The sequence below is a fragment of the Sceloporus undulatus genome, chromosome 6 (genome assembly GCF_019175285.1).
Source record: "Sceloporus undulatus isolate JIND9_A2432 ecotype Alabama chromosome 6, SceUnd_v1.1, whole genome shotgun sequence".
Lineage (NCBI taxonomy): Eukaryota > Metazoa > Chordata > Lepidosauria > Squamata > Phrynosomatidae > Sceloporus > Sceloporus undulatus.
In genome coordinates this window covers 27,424,053-27,449,262 of record NC_056527.1, presented here as the reverse complement: position 1 = coordinate 27,449,262, position 25,210 = coordinate 27,424,053, and the positions used below count along the sequence as shown (strand labels likewise).

At 39.9% G+C, this 25,210-nt stretch overlaps 1 protein-coding gene across 1 annotated transcript in view; it reads right to left on the bottom strand.

The window, feature by feature from the left end:
• Positions 1-1,228: 1,228 nt before the first annotated feature.
• Positions 1,229-25,210, bottom strand: part of RSU1 (Ras suppressor protein 1) — a 97,395-nt gene continuing 73,413 nt past the window's right edge. Inside the window, exon 9 of the mRNA XM_042472441.1 lies at positions 1,229-1,717. Within this exon, the coding sequence (XP_042328375.1) occupies positions 1,615-1,717 (103 nt within the window). The 3' untranslated portion in view covers positions 1,229-1,614. The remainder of the gene's footprint in view (positions 1,718-25,210) is intronic.

Sequence of the window (25,210 nt, the reverse complement as noted above, 5' to 3'; positions counted from 1 at the left end):
CCTACACAGATGAAACTTGTATAGCTCAAGAGTAAAACAGACTACTTTATATGGCACTTTCACACTACACAATCACAGTACTATGACCCCAGCAACATCCTATGGCAACTGTACAAGGGGAGGACCCAAATTTTCACTCCCACACCCACTGGAAGGAATGGCCAACATGACTGGAAGTGGTGGTGTTGTCTCTTATTTTGATTTCAGTCAATTTTCAGCATTTTGTGGGGCTTTGAAGGCATGAAGTGTGAGGCTTGGGGGTGAAAAATCACACCAGGGCATGCTTTGAGGCCCCAGTGACCGCATGGGGCCACTCTATTTGTCCACTCTTGTCCTACGGAATCCTGGGATTCATATTTTGGTGAGGCACTAGCGCTCTCTTGCTTAGAATTCTGCACTAAATGCCAAATTCCTTCACCAAATGCCAAATTCCACCTCTCATAGGATGTTGCCATGTTAGTTAAAATAAAATCATAGAACTATAAATGAAAGAGTTGATGAAGAAAGCCCTGGGTTCAAAAAACTAGCTTTTCCATTTAACAGAAAGATTGAGAGTCTATGATGCGCCAGGTATTATTGAGCGACAACTACTTATTGACTATGCTGGCTGGGAATTATGCACCCAGAGCTAAACAATAGCTCTCTCTTGCTCTCTCTCATACACACCTTTTTTGAAATTATCTTAGGTCATGTCCTACATTTGTTGGGAAAGTAAGTAGATGGAAATACCTAGGGTTTTGGAGAGTTGTAGCAAGATTACACTGGATGTAATGGCCCAGTGAGCTGATTTACAGTGTCATTTAGCTTCACAAGTCTCCCCCAGAATGTTAGTTTAAGCAGGAGGATCAGGCATCCTCCTTTTCCAGGTCATGTCCTACATTTCAGCCTTCTGTCCAGGAGGAATTCCAAAATGTCCTCCATTTTGAGCATCACTAAGAAACATGGATTTATATTTATATTAGTGTTTTTATCTCTTATTTCGTAATGACCCACATTTTTCTTGAATGTCCTACAGTTTGCAATGCCTGGTCTCTTTTGCAGTTATGACATCTGGTCATTGTTTAAAAGTCTTTTTAGTCTACTTAAGAAAGCAATGTTATATTTAATGATGCACTTTTAAAGCTTGACCAGACATAATTCAAAATAATTCCGGGGGGGGGGGGGGGTCATCAGATAATCCAAAATATCCAGAGGAGTGAGAAGAAGGAAAGGAGAGAAGAAAACAACACATGGTACAAAATGGTTTTTATTAATAAATTTAAGAGCATTGCATAAAATATGAGTGATACATGGTCTGGTGGAATAATCAATTTTAGCTGGTGGTATGAATTAGTTAAGTTATATCCCTCCCTTGTTTCCCACATGTTTCAAGAATAGATAAAGTGATTTATGGCAGATTAAATGACTGCATGATTTAAGCTGTTAACTGGTAATACTTACAATAATGGATTAATTAACCAAGGCAATATATACTTTGTGAATAGCTGTGCTATATATAAAAAAGATATTCTTCCTTTTAGTTTATAAAAAAACAACTCATTTTGGTAAATAATATGTTTAAAAAACAAGGCACATGCAAAACAAGTCTTACAAGAATGGCATATTGTTGGTGGTTTATTTGTTCTTGGCAGCTAGAGGCTTACGACTGATCTTCTTGGACTTGTCGTTGTTCTTCTTTGGAGGTTCAGGGTTTGCCTGCATGTGTCTTCCATAAAGACTACAAAGAAAGAACACAAAGAGGGTTTGGGGGTCTCATCATCAAACAAATGAAGACAGTAAATGTTTCCACATAGGAAGTAAAAAGTGTATTATTATTATTATTGTTGTTGTTGTTGTTGTTGTTGTTGTTATTGTTATTGTTATTATTTCATTTATTTTTTAAAAAGGTAGCTCCATGTGCTTCCTGCTACAGGTTGAGACTCCAAAATCCAAAATACCACAAAAAGCCAAAACATTTTTTCATTGGTGGCTGAGATAGTGACACCTTTTTGATGGTTCAATGTGCACAAACTTTGTTTCACTCATAATTTTTAAAATATATATATACAAGTAAAATTGCCTTCAGGCTATGCGTATAAAGTACACATAAAACATAAATGAATTCTGTGTTTAAACGTGGGTCCCACCTCCAAGATATCTCACTGTGTACATATTTGCAAATACAGGTATTCCCAAAACCAAAAAATAAAAACAAAAATAATAAAATAAAATAAAATAACCCAAAACTCAAAACACTTTTGGTCCCAAGCATTTTGGATAAGGGAGACTCAGTTTGTAATCCAAAACAAGGCCTATAAATTTATATCTGGGTATACAGAAGTTGCTTGAGGATGGAACAAGTTCCTTAAATCTGTAACCTTTGGAGACACTGACAAAAATTGGGTTGAACTGGCAAGATCGAGTGCTGATGAAAAGGGAAGTGAGCCTGCTGCCTAACCAGAATACTCCAGGGCTTGATAAAGTGACACAGAGCAATGGTGTCAAGACTCTTCTCTGGCTGTGCACACATGATGGATTGTAGCAAGAGAGCCACCAACACATCAATGCCACATTAATACAGAACCCTGATTAAATGTTGACGAAGTATCCTACAATTAAGATTGCTGGCACTCACATGAAAGCTAAATAGACTATAAGGCTGAGAGGATTTACACTAAACACCAGAGAGCAATTAATGGATAATTTATGAGTGATCCCTACTTAAACCAAAATTAAAAGCCTTCAAGACAAACGGGATGCAAATGTAAACTTGCTTGGTTGACAAAGTGCTTTTGGAGGTTGCTCAGTTGTGTCAGGGAAAAAACCCCAGAGATCTCTAAAGTTTCTTGTGGGAAGAAAGCTTGTGCAAACATCAACTGAAGAAGAGCTCAAGAGAAAGTACCTGTTCTGTGCCTGCGTGCATTCATAACCAAACCCAATATTCAGACTTAAAGATTAATCTGGCAGGTCTGAATGGTAAAGCACCTTCTTTGCTTGAAGAGAAAAAGGTTCCCAGTTCAAATCTTGACATCTCCAGGTGTACTTGAGAAACAGCTGTCCCCTGGAGAACTGTTCCCAAAATAGACAAGTTGGACAGATGGTCTTACACAATATAAGGCAACTTCCTAAGTTCCATATGAAAATTTACCCAAACAAATAACCAACCAGAAAAGAGATTGGGATGGGACCTGATCAGGGCAATACAGGGGTACAATCTCTTAAAGAGCCCTAACCTGAAGGAGGCACCCGTGTTACAATCCACTGCTGTACCATCACCTCCACAGTACAGGCAAAGAGAGTAAGTGCCTGGGAGAAAAATGGCACTACATTTGCACAGGAAAAAAAAATTAGAGCCAGGGAGTCTCTGGGTGCAGGCACTAGTTCATGCATTGCAGTAAAGTTGCCAGATCAGGAAAGTGTGGAAGATTACTTGCTAATTAGCTTACTTGCTGTTCACCACTATGATCTTTGGAATAGCGGTATATAAATAAAAAATTATTTAAATTAATTATTATTAAAAAGAAGGATGTGTTATATCATAATATCTGAGAACAGGGTAATAAAAATACAGATGGAAATCTGTATATTCCTGAACAGATTTTAGGCACAGGCCACAAACTCTGGCCATGATCAAGGAGCACTTTATGAAGCAAAACCAGTACCTGTATGTTCATGTTGTTTTCTGTATTATAGTTTCTGTGCTCACCCAACATCCCAAATAATGTTTCTAATACTGTTACTACAACCAAAGAAATAATGAAATTTGCTATCACTTTAAGTACTGTAGCTCCATTCTATGGAATCCCTGGAACTGTAGTTTCACTAGGGCTTTAAGCCTTTGTCACAATCATGGTGCCTCACAAAACTACAAATTCCAGCCTTCCATAGCATTGATCCATGCCAGTTAAAGCAGTGTCTGCAGTGTAGATGCAGCCCAAGTAAGGAGGATCCAACAGAAGGAGTTAAAATATCTGGTCTTTCCATCAATGACTGCTGTACAAAATATTTTTGAGTTAATTTCCTAATAAAAAGGGAGATTTCACAATGATGCTGTGGAAGCAATGTTGAACATTATTCATTAATGATTTGTAATGACAAGACTCGAAGACGGATAAGGTTTATAAAACAAATTATGAGCAGGCAATCACTTACAGTGCATGGTCACAATTTGATGGGTTGTGCTGTCTAAATAGCAAAGCAAGGCCAAAAGAATGACCACTGAGCTAGACGCAGGCTGCTAATAATTCTGTCTTCCTGTTTATCCTGACATATATATGGACCATGATCAGAATCTATAGTGTACAATGAGACTGTTTGGACATTTTTATAAATAAAACCAAAGCTGGGTAATCCTAACATTAATGTCATCTTCCCTGTCACCTCTTTACATGGTTCACTCATTAGCAGTGGATTATTAAAGTGCCCAAGTCAAAAGACAACTTTGCCAATTACTTTCTCTAGAAGCCCCCATTGGTGTGGAGATGCTAGTATTTAAATGGGACACGCCATGCAAACCCCTCGGGAGCAATGAGGACAGTGTAGCAAAATACCAAGATTTCATGTCTTTCAGGCATCTGTAATTACCTTGGGTGGCAACTAAAAAGTCTGTTGGTGTTATAATCATAACTGATAAATGGCAGCGTCTCTCTAAACAACAGTACAGCCAGACCTCCAGTGCAGTATGCAGCTTCCTCATTAAGGAAAAGGGCAAATAGTTTTCTGGGGGATTTTAATGTCAAGTCTGAAAATGCATTAAATCTCTTAATAATAAGATTTTGTGGCTTTGCTTTGCTTTGCCACGGAATACGCCCTAGCATATATAATATGCAAATCTACAAACATACAATCCCAGAGAGGTGCTCAGCTAAGCTTCAAAATGCATGCCATTCTCTGCCTGCCCTGCCCCACTGAGGGTAACAAATGTGAGCACTCTGGCTGCAACAGCAAAACTAACAATAAGGGAGAAGGATGCTCATTAAACTTCATCATTCTGTCCACTTTAATGATGCCGTTACTTAATAAAAATTCCCCAAGCAGTTGCAGGGATACTAGGCAAGGTCTTTGGTTATGTATCAGGGGTCTAAGCTGTCACTAGCAAGCATGCAGTTGAGGAAGGGCCCTCCCAAGAGGGAAGAACAAATACAGCCTCCTTTGTAATAAATGCAGAGAGAATCAATAACTGCAGCTTGGTACATTACTTAAGCATTTAAGAAAATAGGTGATCTGTCTAAATTAAAGTACGAAGTGCTAAATGCTGCAATTTAAAGCATAAATCACATGGCTTGAAAACCTCAGATGCTGAAGCTATAAATCCTGTTATTAAGGTTTATAACTTTAACAAGGGCTATTAAAGGGGCTAGAAAAATGTGAAAATATTGGCAAAGGTAAATTTCCACCTCCCGCTGATTCCTTTTTTGCTAAGCATGGCAAAACTGCAATAGCCCAAAGCTATGTTTTTTTAAAAACGGGTAGGATAAAGAGAAACAGGGAACAACATAACATTTGTACAAGTAGATTTGGAGTAGGGGGTGGAGGACCAGTCTACATGTTTGTGTATTAATATAAAACAGCCTCCTATTGAGATTTTTTTTGGGGGGAGGGGGGTGGACAGTGAACATAAAATTGGCTTTTTCTGTAGGTGTAGTGCATGATCCTATCAAGGAGTTCTCCAGCCTTTAGCATTTACAGCCAGATTCCAGTATGCCCCCATGGGAAAATGTATTGCTTGCTCACTGCCTAGTTTAGCCACACACTCAATCATACCATTCTTAGGTGCCATCACTACACACCCAAATGGAATCACATGCTGCAGAATAAAATGAAAATATCTCTTCAGATTACAGGATAAAATGTATTTCACAACAATGGCATCATGCCATTAGATTGTTGGCTATTGTAAGGCAGTATACCCCTGTTTCCAGCTAACAGAGGCTAAGCAAAATCCTCCAAAATTAAGGACAATGTTACTGCGACACTAATGTCACACAAGCTTTTGGATTTTGTCTTGTAACAGGAATGTGTAATTCCCACCAAATATAGCAAATTTACTAGGATATAAAGTCCACCTGAAATAGGCAGTGGATATTTGCTTCTGAGTAAATAAACAAAGAAGGACTGTGCAGCACACAATGTGTAGAGATCTAGAGTTATGACCACCCAGGTATCTGTTTGACAAAACCAAACAATTTTTTTTTTTACCAAATCACGAGATACATAGCAGAAAAACTCAAACTCTATATTCTTGGGGACCACTTCAAACACTTTGCATTTGGTGCCAAAACTCACCTCACAGATGGTTGGTATTATAATTAATGCTGGAACCAGCTAAAACAAAGAGCAGAACTAAGGGCTAAGGGAACATATGCATGGATAGAGTGCAATTACTGGTCGAATGGCTTGGACAGCAAGCAAAGCAAAGCAATAAATGTACTTCCTGACAGTCTCTCTTCAAGAGAGATTGCATGAGCCAGCAATACAAAAATATGATGTAAAATATAAATGGATATCCTTTGCTTACTCAAGTAAAATTTAGAGCAAATATCTATTCTTGATTAAAATTTGCTAAAGTTACTTGTGCACAGCAGATAAATTTATATTTGGGTACTCCATGGCCAGCAGTGTTATACATAGAATTTTTCTCCTGCTGGCAGCAATCTTGGAAAGGAGAACAAATACATTATGGCTCCTCCAGATCAGCATCTAGATTTGGCAGGAATTCTAGTTATTGTTTGTTTTCTGAGATCCATACAGAGTTCATCTCATGATTTTTTTCTCAGTATTTTTCTCATGAATTTCTGATCTTAACTGCAACTTTTTATTTCCACTGGAGTAGTCTCTTCCTCCCCTCCCCGGCCGCCAGTCGTAGCTGTATTTTACACATCTGTATGTTTAGATGTGATACCTATATTTTGAGATTTGATTTCCCCCAAACTAAATGTACTACATTATATTTATTCCTGTTCATAATTCATTTTTAAAAAAGTTTTGACCCAGGTTTCCAATCTATTAAAATAATCTGGAATGCATCTTCTTAGTTTATTACACCTTGCTGTTGTGTGGCTTCAAGTCATGTCCAATTTACGGTGGCCCTAAGGCAAACTATTTTCATAGCTAGATTTATTCAGATTCATTTGACTTCTTCTAGGAGAATGTGACTTACCCAAGGTCACCCAATGGGTTTCTGTGGCTGAGCAGGGGTTTGAACCTTTTGTGGAGTCCAATGCTCAAACAACTACGCCCACTGGCTCTCTGATGTATTACCTAGCTCTCCAGTTTTGTGTTATCTATACATCTGATGAGCATGTCCTCGATTCCAAGGTATTATTATTCTAAGATATCCTAGGATATCCTAAGGTTGTAAACATGCAAACAGCACAGGTCCAAGGACAGAACCCAGCAACACCCCACCTGTCACCTTTCTCCAGGTTGATGAGGAGCAATTAGCTAGCATGCTGATACCCAAAGGTATCTCGTATCTAAAAATGCACAAGAAACCCTTTTCTTGTTCCTATCATCTTCACAGATATGTCTGGAGAGAACATGGTAGGGGGCTTTCTCAGTAACTACACCCAGGCTTTGAAACCTCCTCTGTAGGAAGGCCAGGATAGTTCCTTCATTGCTATCATTCCACTGGCAAGTAAATATATTTCCATTGTTGGGAAAAGATTGATATAAGGGAATTAAAAAAAGAGCAACAATAAAGGAGATTTCCAGGGGCTTGTCATCATCAGTCCCTTCACACTGCCCAGCATCTTCCACATCGGCCCTAGATGTCAACTTGAGTCTACTATGGTATACTTGCCCCTATACCACACTAGCTTTTATATATGCTCAGTTTAGATGTCACTTGAGATGTCTCTCTTCAAAATTACAAGAAAACATTTGGCAAACATTTCCACAACTGTACACAGACACCTATGCATGGGATCACTGTAGAAACAGTGCTCATTTCTTTTGTAGAAATGGCCTAGAAGGCAAGGATTTCAGTTTTGACAAAATATATTTATCAACTGAGCATTACACATTGGGGGGATTTTGTATCACTCTCATTACTGGAGTCTGCATTAAATGATGGTAGAAAGCCTAGAGTGCGGGATAGTAATCTTTACAATACTGAAAAGCAGAAAGCCAAGTGCAATTAGATTCAGGTTCCAATTCCTTGGAAATTATTATGTGCAATCTTAAATTCAAGTTATTTTTCTTTTTTCCTTCCTTTAAAAAAAAAAAACAAATTACACAGAAATTTTGTAAGAGCTTGGAGATCATAACTATGTTTATTGTAAAGCATTTGCTAATTAGTAGGCATTTCCATACTCAGGTGATTAAGAACATCAGAGGTGCCCACTTGTATATTTTACAAGCTTGTGTTAAAACAGCATAGGTTGGAGGCAATGTCCTTTCCCCCATTTATTCATCAGCACTTTCAAAACAATGCAACACACCATTAATTATGGAATAATACAGACATTATAGAGGGCCTTAGTGATTTTTCATAACCATCACTATGGAAGCAAGACTGATTGAGAGTTTATTCAGGTGTGACCCTTGTTCTGTGCCAGCCAATAATCTTTATAGTAAAAATCCTGTTAAAATGTCACTTATGGTAATGAACACAGATCATACGTTAAGCCTCACACATACTTCTCCATTATTTTTCATTAGACCCCCCCCCCTCCATTTATGTTATTTTCGGAGGTAGCTGAAGAACAGATATCAAGCCGATCAGCTCCTTGTTACTTAAAATTAAGTACTAAAGTATAACTGAACAATAAGCAAACAGACAGTGCCCAAAGTGATACCTACATTCACACTTTGATATTTAGCTTTTCAGATTGTTTTAGCTTTCTATGGGTTATATCTAAAATCTGTTGAGAGCACAACGAACAGGACACATCAAAACCCATAACACTGAGTACATTGGGCTGACCAGCCTAATGTTTTACTGCCTGTTACTCATTTAACTTATTCAAGGGATTTATACTCCCAGGCTCACTGAAATTTTCCTGTGCCACTCCATAAAAGCTCAGACTTGGCATAGGTTTTATAGTTCACCAAGAGGATGGCTGATTGTGAAATACGTTTAAAAGAAGCCCTGTGTCATAATGTCATCTTGCTCCAAGACCCTTCTTCTTCTATAGGTTTATTTAATTTAAAGAAAAGACAATTTGGAATAAAGAAAGCTTTCAGGTAGTGGCAACTTTACACAAAAAGCATATAAACTGGGTTATAACTAAAGAAGGCTGCAGTTTCTTTTCATTGGTGTGTTTTTTAATTGTGTTTTTATTTTAATTGTATTTGCTTTTCTGTGAATTTTAGATGCCTTGAGCGCAGTTGGGCAGAAAGATGCAATAAAGATAAGTTAAGATAAGATAATGCAGTTTGAGGATTAAAAAGGCCCTTTCGCACTACACAGTCATCGCATTGCCATGGTTGCATTCTATGGAATCATGGGGTTTGTAGTCTGGTGGGGGCACTCGATATTTCTGGCTCCCTCTGAACTGCAGTGATTAGGATTCCACAAAATGTAGCCATGAGAGTTAAAGTGGAATCATACTGCTATAATTCTATACTGTGGAAGGGCTCTGAAGTTTAGAAATCATGTCATAGTGACTCTTGTATACATGGGAGAAAAACCCACTCATTTGCATCTAAGGCAAAACAAAACAAAACAAAACAAAAAACCCATGAGGCAATTTCTCCCTAACATTCCTCTTAGTATTTGAGAAAAGGAAATCAAAACAAAAGGTAGCAAGCAGCCTCTATAGAAGTGGGAAGCAAGTAGCCACTTGTGGAAGTGAATTGCCATAACCATTGAAGTCAATGTAAGCCTTGGAATGAACAGCCTCTTGTAGCTCAGTGAACTTGAATACAAGTAACCGAATTGGTATTTTGCCTCCTGGCTCTGACACACAATGAAAGAATACATCAAAGATGCCCACTAAGAACATTCTGACCTCATGTCAGAGCTTAAATTAGTGTTCATAGAAACATATCTATGAAATAGGAAGACAGAAGATTTGTTCAATAATACAGTCAATGTCTATCAACGTCTTTTTTTAGCTAAAGCAAATGTAGCTAGCAGAAGTAGACCTTGTGTGTTTCTTTTTTTTGAGCACATGAATGCTAGCAAACATTACTTCTCCTGGACAACACCAAAGTTTTACAATAGCTACCTCTGAGTGGCATCCCTAGGCTTGGTGTCAGGATGGGGTGGGCAAGTGAGAGAGGCTTGCCCCCTTCACCTCCACACGGCTTCCTCCTCACAAGGAATCGGAATCTCCTGTAAAGGCAACAGATGGAGGATGCCTCTAGGGAGGGCAAATAATTCCCAAACACACGAGGCAGATACTTGGAAGAATATGGCACACAGAAGCAAAACTATCAAAAGCCATGACACAAGTCCGGAGCAACACAATCAAGCCATCTGATAGACATCTCTAGGATATGATAAAATAGCCACCTGAAGAGTTGTAATGTGGAAGATGATGGGAGCTTGCTTTCTGTTGCTTCAAATCCAAACCAATTGATTGAAATTGTTACCATGTACTGTAAATTCCAGCTAGAGATTAGGATGAGCTTCTTAAAGTTAAGACTGCCTCATGAGGTGATGGACTTTTCTTTATTGGAGAGGTTTAAACAGGGGGGGTAGGCCTCCTCTCAAGGGTGCTTTAGCTATGGATTCCTTCAATGGCAGGATGAGATGGTTGCTTGGTTCTCCTTCTAGGTCTATGATTTTGTAAGACTATGTGTTAGACATTAGGCAGTTTGTTCTGGCCTCTAAGGGAGAAGACCAGCAAGAATCTGTGGAACCTAACCCCAATCCCTTTTGCTTTTGTATTGTATCTTAATTATCTTATAATCCAGAGGACAGAAAACTGTATAATTAACTATTTGTAAGCTGCTCTGGGAGCCTTTTTAGCTGAAGTGCAGTGTATAAATAGTATAAATACCTATATAGTGTCAGAAGCTTTGGGGAAATGGACAAATTATAAAAGCAAAGAAGATACAACAGACATGAACATCTCAGAAAAAGACTGTGAAGTGGAAACATAAGCTAAAACAAAGGGTACATCTATTTACCAGGACACAGCACAATCCTATGCATGTAGACAATACAGTACTATGTTTGTAAATTGTGCTGGGTTCAATGGAGATTAACCGTCAGTTGTGTGTGCTTAGGACTGCACACTACAATCATAATGCTATGCAAATCTTGGAAGGAATACAGACTGAGCCAAGTTTAGCCATTTTAGGAAAGTGCAACTAGGTAGGGAGAAGTGGACTTCTCTATTCTCTGCACCCCTCTGCTCCCACTGAAAATGTTACACAAATTCACTCTTTAGATGGTTTTGTGGCCCATCCAAGTCATTTCCAAATTTTTGACTTAATGGCAACCTAAGGTGATCTATCGTGGGACATTCTTGGCAAGATTTGTTCTCCTCTGAATCACATTTTTACAGTGCTCTTGACACTGCTGGAGAGGCTGCCTGGTGGGGAAGAGGACTGCAAACTTTGTTTTTGCCAGCCCAGTTGCCTGTACCTGATTTCAATGGGAGAGCACTCCTCCATGCCTGTGTCTAAACCTGACCCCAATCCATTGATTTCAATAAGACTTGACTTCTACCAGGCCTGGTGCCCATCCTAGGGTCTGGGCCTCTGTGTAAGCATGCCACAGGACTGACTGTATGCACAATTTGTTAGCAGTGATCCCCAGTGAGCTGTGCAAGATTTATCTCTTGAGTAAAAAAAATAGACTTGCACAACACAGTTTTGATGGGATGCTATGTTAAACTGGAACTGTTAGCTAATGCACAAGTAGGTATTCCCAAAAGCAAGATATCTAACACAAAATTTTAAATACTATATCCATCCCCAACACATTGGTTTTTTTTCCTACCTGTCTATTTTATTTGTTCATTTATAGTGCCACTTAAAAGTATTAGTATCCAATTCCTTTGGTTGAATGTGTGACAATCACTCACTATGGTTTACTACTGGTAGCCCTGAAATCTTCTGTACATAAAAGAGTTTTATATCTGCTTTTCTAATGCAATGCTATTGATCAGTAATATCTGCTGGAACGGCAACACATATTCAAGTAAAAGAAATGTGTTTATGACTGGGGGAAAAAACTATGCAGAGAAATACACAGCAATATCAAAGGTTTCTTATATTTCTGCCAACATATTTAAGTAATCCTGGGTAAGAAAAAAGATTCTTGATGTGTCCATCTGCTGATTGATGATCGTTGGGAGTGGAGATCCAAGCATGAAATCTTAATGCTGAAGACATTTTCATCTGCAGCCAAATCGCCAGGGAAAGACTCCATCAAACAACTTCATTCTGCGAAGTTTGTGACAACGTTGTCGACTTGGTGCTGGCTTTTCCTAGTTTATCTATCTGTCGATGCTCAAATATTTACTACTGCACTGCAGTTTACCATGATATCCAGCAACATCAGTTCGTGTTTTATCTGAACTTGAATTAAACCGTGAATGCTTGTGGGCTGTATTTTTTTTAAAGCAAGGATATATACAATACATACACGCATTTCTCCTCAAGGAATTTTAGCACCAAACACAGCTGCTATATCAAAACATTTTATACTGAATGTCTGTAAAGCTAGAAAACAATCACTTAACTTTACAAAGTCTTCATTTTTAAAAAAAAAACTGACTGCAAACTGGGATAAAAAAAGGGGAAAGGGCCACAAGCCCACCTCTTATTTGGAAAAAAATTCAAATGAAATCCATGGCTTGATTTCCATGTACGGTAACTTTGTTTATGAACAGGGACAAGGAATGTGCTAAACACTGTATAATGGGAATGTTGATGCTCTGGATTATTTGGCTCCATTCGAGATAACCACCCTAAGAACTGACTATCTCAAATGCTGTATTTAAACTGGTTCACACTATATTCAAATCTAAGAATAGCAGATGCAAAGTGGGCCAAGTGATACCATTTATGGGAACAACCTCAAGTTCTTCTTATAATCAGTTACAGAAAAAATGTAGCTTATTGTTTCAGAAAGTGAAATTAGTTACATGAACAATGATAACAGAATATGTTGTGCTTTCCACCACATTATACATATTCCAATTGAGAATTAAACTAACTTGAACAATTTAGAAGACCTCCAACAAGCAATTTCTTGCAACAAGCCATGGTTCTGATAGTGTAAAGAATCAACTCACCCACAAGGATTCTTTTAATTATGTCATTTAATTGTTAGAAGTTCCGTGATAAAACTGGAACATACATGGAGCTCCGGACCAGGAGAGCCACTGCTGAACCTTGTTAACAACATTCCACAAACACCTGAGCATTTGAAAAGCAGCTCATGGACATTTATCAGCTTTTTGGACCCAATCCTCTGAGCTTTCCAAATCTGAAATAAGCTCACCGTGACGTGTAAAGCAATGTTTTGTCTTTGTGCAGAATCACTAGGGGGAAGGTATTTAGGTGAAACACAAGTCAGCTTATGCCATACTGACAGTATTTGAATTCTATGGTGACCTTTACATTCTGACTGAATAAGCATGGAAATACAGGCAGCATACAGAAGCATCTTACCAACTGATTGCATGAGCAAGAATCTTTGCTGTCTTTGCTTGAGCAGGAATCTTGATTCAGGATGAATGAGGATTCAGTTCTTAAACATAGCTTGCTCCTGTCTGCAAATTTAGAACTAAGGTTGTGTGTGTGCCTTCAAGTTATTTCCAACTTATGGAGATCCTAAAGTGAACCTATAATGGAATTTTCTTGGCAAGATTTGTTCAGAGGAGGTTTGCCATTGCCTTCAAATTGTTTCATACAATCTAAGTTACAAGTGGAGTATGGAGATGACTTGAGAATTTTGGTTTGTCTGTAAACACTACACTGACATGCCTGGTTTCCTTATAATAAGTATGAATATTGTCTAAGGGCTTAATCTTGTCCCCCCCCCCATGCCTGTACGTATCCTGGTTTATTTATCCAGGACATTCTCCCCGTTATATGTGTGAACATAGCCAGTACAGTGGTACCCCGGGTTACGAAATTAATTCGTTCCGCCGCGGCGTTCGTAACCCGAAAGATTTCGCAACCCGAAAAAGCCATAGCCGCTAGCGCTAGAAAGCCGCGATTCCGTGCGAAAAAGCGCCGAAAAGCACCAAAAAATTTTTCGTAACCCGAAAAAACCTTTGTATCCCGGAACAGTTTTTTCCTATGGGATTTTTTCGTATCCCGGAAATTTCGTAACGCGGTGCTTTCGTATCCCGGGGTACCACTGTATAAAAAAAGAATATATTGACACCTGTTTTTATAATGAGTTTTAAAGCCAAATGAACATCAGATTTAAAGCATGCCAGGTACTTCGACTAGTTTTACGAAGGTATGAACTCAGGATAAGGTATTAGTGATCGATTGTTAACTTTAGCTGTGACTGATTAGTGGATAAGTGACAATGTTAAACTGCCTTGCAAGACAGCAATAATTAAGGTAATCGTCTTGGCAGCTGCTACTCTTTGCTGTAGTGACACAGAGTTCAGCTTAGAACTGAGAAAAGAACTTGACTTTTTCTTTTTGTAATTCCTTTAGTAATCGTAGGAAGGAATGATCACCCTGTGCCAGAGCTTGTTTCACATGCATGAGGTCCCCAGTTCAATCTTCAGTAAGATGTTTAAGATAGAGAGTAATAGGAGAGGCCAGTGCTTAGACAACTGCTACTAGTGAGAGTAGAACAAATAGGTGAACAAAAGGTCTGACTCAGTACAAGGCATCTTCCTGTACCAAGGCATTTTCTCTTTCCTGAAATAAGCATTAGTAATATTTATTACTTATGATCTTTTATTTGTTCCATACATATATTTTGGAACATATGTTAACAGTGACAACATTTGTAATACAGTTGGCCCTTTGTATATGTGGGGGTTCCATTCTGGACCCCCCCCCCCAACCACAGATGGCAAATTCCATGGGACCTCAAGTCCTGTTCTCTTAATGATGGTGCTGCTGTGTGCATGCAACTCCATTGAGAAGAAAGGGATGGGGCCATCCACGGATGCTCCAATCCATGGATGCCAAGCCCACAGATTGGAAGAACCAACTGTACTGCAATCTGCTGGACTGCTGACCAGCCCATCATATAGGAACCATATAACACTGGTTTTAAAGGTATTGCACTACCTATTCCAGTCTGAATTCAAGATTTGAAGGACTGCTTCTCACTACACATACCTGTCCATGGTTGCAGTAGTGAGGCCCTTCTCTCTTGGGGCATTACACTGCTTTTAAATTATTTTTATTGTTTTAAACACCAGTCTGGCACAGTTTGAGCATTGGACTACAACTCTGTGGAGACCAGGGTTGGATTCCTACTTGGCCGTGAAACCCACTGGGTGATCTTGGGCAAGTCACACACTCTCAGTCTGAGGAAAAGGGTCCTCTGAACTAATCTTGCCAAGAAAACTCCATGCTATGGCACCTTAGGGTTGCCATATGTTGAAAATGACTTGAAGACACAACACACATAGTCTTAAAATGTTCAAATTGCTTTTATTCTATACTACCTTTAGAATATTAGATCTGGTGTTCAGGTATCATTATTTTTTAAAAATAAATACTACAAATGTATCACTAAGTTAAAATGTTTCAGCAAAACTGATCAATTTCTGCTTTGGTGGCTTTAACTCACTGTGGAGATGCAAGGTTACAAGGGGATTAACCAACCTCTTCATTAGCACTTCTGTGACCAACAAGAGAAGAAAAAAAAAGATAAGAGTCAAGATCAAGAGCAGGCAGAAGTCAATGCTATGATTAATCTTCAGTCATTGCTCGTACAACTCCTGTTCCTCTTCCTCTTCCCTGTCTATTACTTGTCTGGGCAAAATGCAGCAGACATCACAGAACTGTCTTTACCCAGCCTGCTGATCATGGTCATAGACTGCTATCAGTGCAAAAGCCTCAGTCTTACACTGTGATCTCATGTTGGTTAGAAGTGTGGCCAGAACACTGTGTTCATATTCAGATTCGTGTTCCTATTCCTGTATTTTGACTTAATAAAACAAGAGATGAACATGTCTGTTTTCCCTATTGAAACTAATGGACATGTCAATCACCAGTTACATACATGATTTTAGTGGGTCTACTCTAATTGGGTGTAACACTGGATGTAGCCTATATTTCAGAGTTCAGAGTCTGTTGTTGCTGAACTGTAGAGCTCCTAGGACTAGCAGTCCCCCATCTGTCAGAGAATTACCACCTCATTCCTAGTTAAGGTAGGCTTAATATTCTGGGTTTTTTTTTAAAGTTACCTGTTTTCCAGCTTGGGCAATTTTGAGCCCTTCCATACTGGCCTAAAGAGGATGAATTCTCACAATATTGCCACTTGCTCATGTTGGGTTTTGTCGGCCTCTACATCCACTCATTCTGTTTTTCAAAGTAGGGAGCTGCTTTTATAGACTTCTTGGATCTGTCCTAGAGCTCTTACAGAAGTTTTCTTAAACCAAGAGTGTGATTTGCTGAAGTGATCCTATGGTCTGAAGGGCATATGGTTTCCTCTCCACTTTTTTTAAATGCTCAAAACTTATATTGTTATAATGCAAAATATTTATTTCATCAATTCTATTTTAGTGTTCATTTTTGTATGTTTTTAACTGCTTTGTTCTTTTAATTTGTAAGCTGCTTTGTGTCCTAACTTTGGGAAAAAAGCAGGATGATGATGATGATCATTAAAAAAAAAAAGAAACAGGAGAAAACTGGATGTTTGTTTTTGCTGTGCTGATATGCTTCGGGATTACAAAGAAACCCTCATTCCTGGAATCTTCTTCCTCCACAAGCAAGAGCCATCACTTCTTTAACCAGCTTCAAAACGGAGTTGAAGACCATCCTGTTCAGGGCAGCGTTCCCAGGCATTGCATAATTGTCACTTGCTATTTGATGTTCTTTTGTTGTCTGTTTTATTGAATCTTTTCCTGTATTGCTATGTATTTTATATGTATTATCCTACTAGAGAGGCCCCTTCCCCACCACCACTCCCTTTGGGTCGTGTCTTTTTAGATTGTAAGCCTAAGGGCAGGGAACCGTCCAATTAAAAAGATTGTATGAACAGCGCTGTGTAAATTTACAGCGCTTTATAAATAAAGGTTAATAATAATAATAATACTTAAAGGCAGGAATAAAATGCTGCAGCTGGTGCTGACAATTGCCAGAAAAGAGTCTAGGACAGCAGAAATGTCATTTGGATATTTCACACACACACACACACACACACACACACACACACACACACACCTGCAACATCCCAACACATTTGCCTGGTCTGGTGAAGTCTTATAGCTAACAGAAAGATGTTCTGGTTTTCTTACCCTCTTTATGTAGGTAAGAGGGAGGTGGGCATGGGAGAACACCCATACACCTCATTTTCATCTGATGTTTCATTTTCATTCGACTATTAATCTGAGATAAGATAGGATCACTTGAACAAGTCCAATTTAAACAGAAAGCAACAATTTGACTAAAAATGTGTAAACTCTAAGTGAGAATCTTTGCTCTGTGCACTTGTGTAGGAACACATTGGCTCTCATGGAATTGTTGGGCCATATGACTTGAGCCATGCTAGGGACAGGACACACAAACACTATTTTGCTGCTGCTAAAGTTTAACTGGTTGATACTCTCGCTGCCTCCTCTACAGAACAGTTAGATAACTATGCCAATATTATAGTGGGCCCTTAGTATCTGCTGGGATTTGGTTCCAGGACCCTCATGGATACCAAGATCTGTGGATGCTCAAGTCCCATGAAATACAATGACATAATAAAATGGTGCCCCTTATATAACATGGCAAAATCAAGGTTTGCTTTCAGGAACATATATGTATATGTTGAATATTTGCAAGGCATGGATGGTTGGATCTGTGGATAAAGAATCCATGGATACAGAGGGCCAGCTGTATTATGCAGGATGCTTTCACAGTTTAAAAGAGACTAAAAGACACACATACTTTTTATAGTAAAAAAGCACTTTACTGATTGTATCAACAGCACTTGCATCTAAGGACAGTCATGTGAGCCACAGTGTACCACTGTGCTGCAATCTTATGCCATAATCTTAGGTTTGGGGAATTATACTCCCATAATACTCCACTATCTAAACTGAAGGGGACAGATCCGGACAATGTCAGCTGAACACATAAAATATGGTGGTTCACTGAAAGGATAATAAGATATCATCTCATTGAATAGAAAAAGGAGGATATTAGATACCCTTAAGAATGATGGATACGTTTCAATGAGAGTAAAAATTCCAGCTAGATGCATGGGGATCTGAAAGAGATCTGAAAAATGTTTACAGCCTTCAGATGAAAATCTAATACTGTATTATAGCAAAGTCATTCATTTGATCACATAGGCCAAGGGAAAAGCAAGAAGCATTTTAACCAGCTGTTTTTACAGAACCAAATAAAGATGTGAATAGGAAAATGAGTGGCATCCCAAATCTAGGCTTTAAATGAAACAAAATGTTAATGGCATACAATGAAGATCATACAGTTTGAACTAATTATTCCTTTATTAACTCTGAACACAAATCCTCACAATCAAACTAGCTGCGGGGCAGCAAAAGGTTGACTTCCCCAGTCTTCCACTATTTAGTCAAGAACCAGATTAAGGAGGTGTTGGAATATGACTCCTGATGAATTAAAGCAAAGTTCAGGTGTGCAAAGTCACCCACATTGTAGGGATGGCACTAGATTAGCCTTTCAGATCCAGTGTCCTCCATATGTGTTGGATTACAACTCATCAGCCCTAAAAGCCTGGTGGCCATGGTTGCTGGGAATGCTAGAAGTTGTAGTGCAATTTATGTGAAGAACATTAAGTTGACAAAGGGGGCTGTATCTGAATATGGAAGGCTCCTCAACACCCACACCCACATATACACAGGGAAAGCAATTTTCTCTACTGCCCAGAAGTAAATATGAATAAACAACAGGCATGGGAACTAGATGATAAAAGAAATCAGGTGGTAGCCACTTTTATGAACACTGGTTGCAGCATTAGAACTCAATACTTCTCTTTCAATAGTTCACACAAACCTCTTCCCAAGCAATTTGTATCTGGGAGTGTAAAACTTTTCATAAGGATGTATACGAAACATACACCTATCTGCTCAAAGAAATAAACACAGAAATCATGGGCATGGCCATATTGGCAGGGGGGTTCTGAGAGCTGTAATAAAGAAGGTAACTTTCCCCCTTCTTCAAGTGAATCTGCACACGCAAGCTGTCCCCAATTCTCAATATAATAGGAATAAGCCCTTGCTCCTCTTATGCTACAGAAAAACAATGGAAAAGGGCCATGCATCACCTGAGAATTTAAGATCGAGGCAAGAACAACTCATAAGTTAAGAAACCCAAACATGTAGAGCCACATTCAGCCTCAATATTACACATCAGTGTTCTCATTCAATCACATTTCAAGAGGAATTATTTTCAATAATGTTTCTCAAAGGAAATGGGAATTACTCCCCACATCTATGTGTGTGCATGCACATAGGGCTGATGGGGAAAGTGTATTGCATTACTAAGGCCTGACTGTCCAGAAGGGGACCTTGGCATGTTACATATGTTTTTGACTTTGCCATTAGTATCTTGTCTACTGGTTATGTTTGACATGAATTGAAAACTGGTGAATTTCAATGAAAACAACAATAGCAAGTACATTTCTATACCGCTTATCAGTGCACTTAAGCACTCCCTAAGTGGTTTATAAAGTGTAAGCATAAAGATTTTTAGTAGGTCGGGCAGGGGTTCAAAGCTACTGCAGGGAGGTACAGGAACACTCCTTGGAACATCCAAGCAAAATAGCCTGTCTGAGGAAGCAAAGGAAGAAAGTCAACATCTCTCCACCCAAGGCAGGCTTCTGGCTTTTCCTAGCACCAGTCCTTCCTGCATTCTCCTGCATCAAACTTTGCTTTACCCCTCCATGCCAACTACTCACTTTCCTCATTGCAGCCATGTCCATTAAGAGGTTTACCTGAACAGCTCATCTCATTCCAGTTTACAGGAAGGCAGGGAGGGGAATGGAGACAAAGGCAGGTTACAGACCGCCATAAGGGATGTCCTCAGGACTTCCTAGGTTTAAAAAGGGACAAGCCTAATACGTCCTGGGAACATACAAGATGGCAGCGCCCCATCTACATGGGGGCCGCCATGATGGCGTCATGAATGCGCCGCCTCCAAACGAGGTGGCGTGGATGTGATGCCGTCCTGCTGCGCGAGGGCGTTTAGTGCGCCCTTTCGTCAGCGGAACTCCTTCCTAGTCTTGCATCGCTGGCGCAGCCTTTAGATGGCTGCGCCCAGCGATGCAGAGGAGAAAGGGGCCAAGCGGCCCCTTTCTCCTCTTCCCCGCCGCCGCGGGGTGTCCTTGGGGCTTGAAGCCCCAAGGACACCCCTTTCCAGGCCTTGGGGATGTGGCCTTTTGCCGCTTCCCCGCGGCCTGGAAAGCAGCGGATTGGGGCCTCAGCGGCTGCCGCTCTGGCCACTGAAGCCCCGATCCGGCGGGGAAAGGGGTGGGTGCAGGCCACCGCTTTTCGGCGGTCTGTAACACGCCAAAATCCCCTGTCATGGATCTCTTCACACCCAGCCAAGAGCTCCTTTCCTGCTTGGCCCAAAGCCAGCACCCTGGCCCAGAGGCACGTTTCTGGCCGCAGCTTGCCCATGGTCACCTAGCAATGTCCTCCATCTGTCATGCAAATTTGCTGCTGGCAGACACACTGCCAACCCCTTTATTTTCATTGGTGCTGAATGCACTCTCAATATTCTTGCATCCATGTACATACTGCCAACATTAAGCAATGTTAGCAACAATAAACAAGTACCTCCCACAAACAAAGACCAGAGTCCTATACATTAAAAATCTGTCAAGTTGGTGAGAAAGAGCATGGTTTTATGTAAATGGGACACGTTACTTTATTTGTAATAAAGTACTTTATTTGTAAGTACACACACATACTAATGTGAAACTTGAAGTAGAAGAAAGTCATTCAGAGTATATATATCCACCCACATTCTGTGAAATGTTAGTGATTGAACACTAACACTGTAACACTAACATACAATGCACTCTGGATTGGATTTAATCATGTTTAGAGTAGACCTATTAAAATCTGCAGAAAATACAATGATTTTAGTGGATCTACTATAAGACAGACTAAGGGCCTTTCACACTACACAATTATAGCACTGATTCCACATTAATTATTGTGTTATGTTATATGGAATCCTGCAATTTGTGGTTTAGGGAAGCATATTTAGAATTCATTGCCAGATAACTCTAGCGCTTCACCAAACTACAAACTGCAGGATTCCATAGGGAGTAACCATGGAAATTTAATTAAGTGATATCCTACTTTTCTCCTGGGATGGGATCCAAGGCAGATTACAGCACAATCACAGCTTTGAAAGGGCCTTAAGTCTGGGTATAACTCAAACAGATGCAAAAGGCACCACTATACACAATGAGATTTATTTTCAAGGAAGTATGCAAAATTTCAGAAATATTAATTCTTGGCTATATACAGTTGGCTTGCCATGTTGGTGGATTCTTTAGCCATTGATTCAAGCATCCATATCTTTAAAATATTTTTAGAAAGTACAAATTCCACATAGCAAATCTTGATTTTGTTATTTTATATAAGGGACACTATTTTACTATGCCATTGTATTTAATGGAACTTGAGCATCCATGAATTTTGATATCCATGGAGTTCCTGGAACCAAACCCCAGAGGATAACAAGGGACCACTGTACAGAACAGTGCAATTCCTCTATACCAATAGAGCTTAGGTTCGGACAACACCCTACTAACTAGCATTTGTTACAGAATCTCCTGCATTTCTACTGAGGAAGTAGCCACTAATTTAATGGGAACAGGTTGTATGCATGGCCAGGATTTCAATGAGCGGTGGCTGGTAGCTTTGATTTTAGGAATAGATGATGGGTGGTGAATCTGATCCACGTTTCAATCTGAATTGAAATGTTCAGTTTTCAGGTACTATCCAAGGTGCTGCAAGCTAAAAGAAGTGCAATAGACTCTTTAGAGTGCATTTACCTTCACATCACCCGCCACTGATTTCAACCAAAAATTAAAAGAACACAAGGCAATCCATATGATCCACTTGCAGCCCAATCCTCAGAAATAAGTTCAGCTAGACTTACTGTTGACTTCAACTACATTTATTCACTAGTGTACTTGGGACTGCACTATCACAATCACTTGGAAAGGCAGCAAATCTCTCCATCTTGGCAGAGTACTGTATCAGTGTGCCTGTGAATAAAATTCTGTAACATGTGTAAAACTTGAACCATGAGATAGGCATGTAAAGCATGTATAACTTATTGTTATCATGATCAGCAGCAACTAAAAGTTTATTTTATCCTGCTGGGGGTGGGAATAGGGGAGAGAACTGAAAATGCTCATTTTTCAAGTCAGTATTTGATACTTACTATGAGCAGATAAATTTCCAGTGTCACCATAGCTGAATGTTGCTGCTATTTTTATTTTCAACTGACAGAATATTCAAAGCTGACAAATGTGGTAGAACAGACAAAATTATTAAAAGCTTCAATTTACAGCAAATAGTGACAGTTTGCTTTTGCTGCTCATAAACCAAAACCTCAGAGATGTAAATATACAGGCAAGGTAGTGGCAGCATACCTATGATTGCTCTTGAAGCAGTTTTTTTTTTAAATAAAAATATTCCAGATCCAAACCAAATATAAACCCCAATATATCTCTTCTAGAACACCTAACAATCAAGACCAAACTGAGAATACCCCTACAATTTACCATTGCCTTTCCAAAGTGGAGAAGAGGTGCTACCATGCTGGTTATTTTGAGGATTGGGAGTTTTGGACTGAACCACATTTTTGGTTTTGCTACTAGCATGGGAAAAGGGAGGATTTTCTGGGAGGACAGCAGTGGTTAGTTTAAAACACACGTATTCACATTATATTGTATTATGATTTGTACATAATATATAAAAATACATATTTTTCATAACATGTAAATCCATAGATGTAGCACAGGCAACCCCCTGCACCTTCCTGTATTCAAAATTATAGTCACAGATGCTTTGACTTGCCATGTATATTGGGAGACAGGAGCAGAATTTAAAAAAAGGAAAGAAAGGAAAAAGCTTGCTGCCACTGCCACAAACCATGGGTCACCTACCCTCAAATTAATGCAATTGACCTCCTCTAAGGCTAAGAGATGGTGACTTGCCTGAGGTCCATGGCTAAAGTTTTGAACTCTGCTCTCCAGAGTAATAGTCCAATGCTCAAACTACTACACCACACTGTCCCTCATCTAGAACATCTAGAAGTCATCTAGAACACTAACTGTGACCACTTCCAGGCACAACAATTTAACTTGACAAGTTGAAATGCATCTAGAAGAGGGTGGTCGTTAGTCATTCTGGAAACCAAGCCCTAGGAAGAATGGTTGAAGGAATTGGAGTTAAAAAAACCCATAGCCTGGAGAAGGGAAGATTGAGAGGTGATACGATAGTCATCTTTTAATATGGCAAACTCTGTAACATGGATGATGGGGACAGTTTGTTTTCTGCTGTTCCCCACAGGGTAGGACTTAAAACAATGGATTCAAGTTACAAGAAAGTAAATTCTCACATGACTTTAGGAAGAACCTTCTGACAGTAAGAGCTGTTTGTCAGTAGAACAGACTACCACAGACACTGATAGACCTTCCTTCACTAGTATGTTTTAAAACAGAGGTTGGATGGTCAATGCTCAGGTGCGATTTAGTGACAGATTTTTACACTTACAGTTGATCAATCAATGACTCTTGGGTTCCTTTCCAATTCTCTAATTCTATGATTAAATTAAGGCTTCACATTTTTAAGTATAAAATTCCACTTTTAGTAGTGGAGATAAAGAAAAGGAAGATAAAATATACATACAGGTGGAACTACTATACCTGGATAAGCACCTATCTTTTCCTTAACAAAGTGGCCAAATGTCAAGCTCATAGGATCTAACATAAATAATAATAATAATAATAATAATAAAACTTTTATTTATATACCGCCCTTCCTGAGATCAGGGCGGTTTACAACATAAAACAAGCAAATAACAATTTAAAAACAGTAACATCTTCACAATCAAATATAAAAACAAGACAAAACAAAAGCCCCCGTTAGCCAATCCTCTTGCAGAGTACAAGGAGTACAAGGAGGCCTGCTAGGACTGTGATTGGGGGAATGCGATCTTAAACAGAAAGGTTTTAACATCCTTTCTGAATTGGGCCAGGGAGGTGGCCGAGCGGAGCTCTGAGGGCAGCGTGTTCCAAAGGGCCGGGGCAGCGATAGAGAAAGACTTCCTCGTGGTAGAGGTAAGCCTGGCCCCTGGCACCCTAAGGAGTTGCTGCCCAGATGTTCTGAGGGTGCGGGACGGAATGTACGGGGAGAGGCGGTCCTTCAGGTATCCTGGGCCCAAGCCATTTAGGGCTTTATAGGTCATCACCAACACCTTATATTGCGCCCGGAAGCGAATAGGCAGCCAATGCAGATCTTGGAGCACCGGTGTTATGTGGCTGGCCCTGGAAGTACCAGTGACCAGCCTGGCTGCCATATTTTGTACCATTTGTAGCTTCCGGGTTTGGTATAAGGGTTGCCCCATGTAGAGTGCATTGCAGAAGTCCAATCTCGAGGTTACCAGAGCATGTACAACAGTTTCAAGGTCCCTCTGGGCCAGGTATGGGCGCAGCTGGCGAATAAGCCGAAGCTGATAACAGGCGTTCTTGACCGTCGCATTCACCTGGGCAGTCAGGTGAAGCGACGAGTCAAGAAGCACCCCCAGACTGCGCACAGAGTCCTTCACAGGGAGCGTGACCCCGTTCAGGACAGGTGGAACTACCGCCATTCCCGGACCAGGGGAACCTATCACAAGTACCTCCGTTTTCTCTGGATTCAATTTGAGTCGGTTTTCCCTCATCCAGCCCATTACTGACTCTAGGCACGCCACGAGAGGAGAGACGCCATCCTCGGCCACTGCATCAGTCGGAGACATAGAGAAAATGATTTGGGTGTCATCAGCGTACTGATAACCCCGCGCCCCATGCCTCCGGATGATCTCTCCCAGCGGTTTCATGTAAATGTTAAATAGCATGGGAGACAGAATGGCTCCTTGAGGGACCCCAGTTTTAAGGGCCCGCTCGTTGGAGCACACGTCTCCC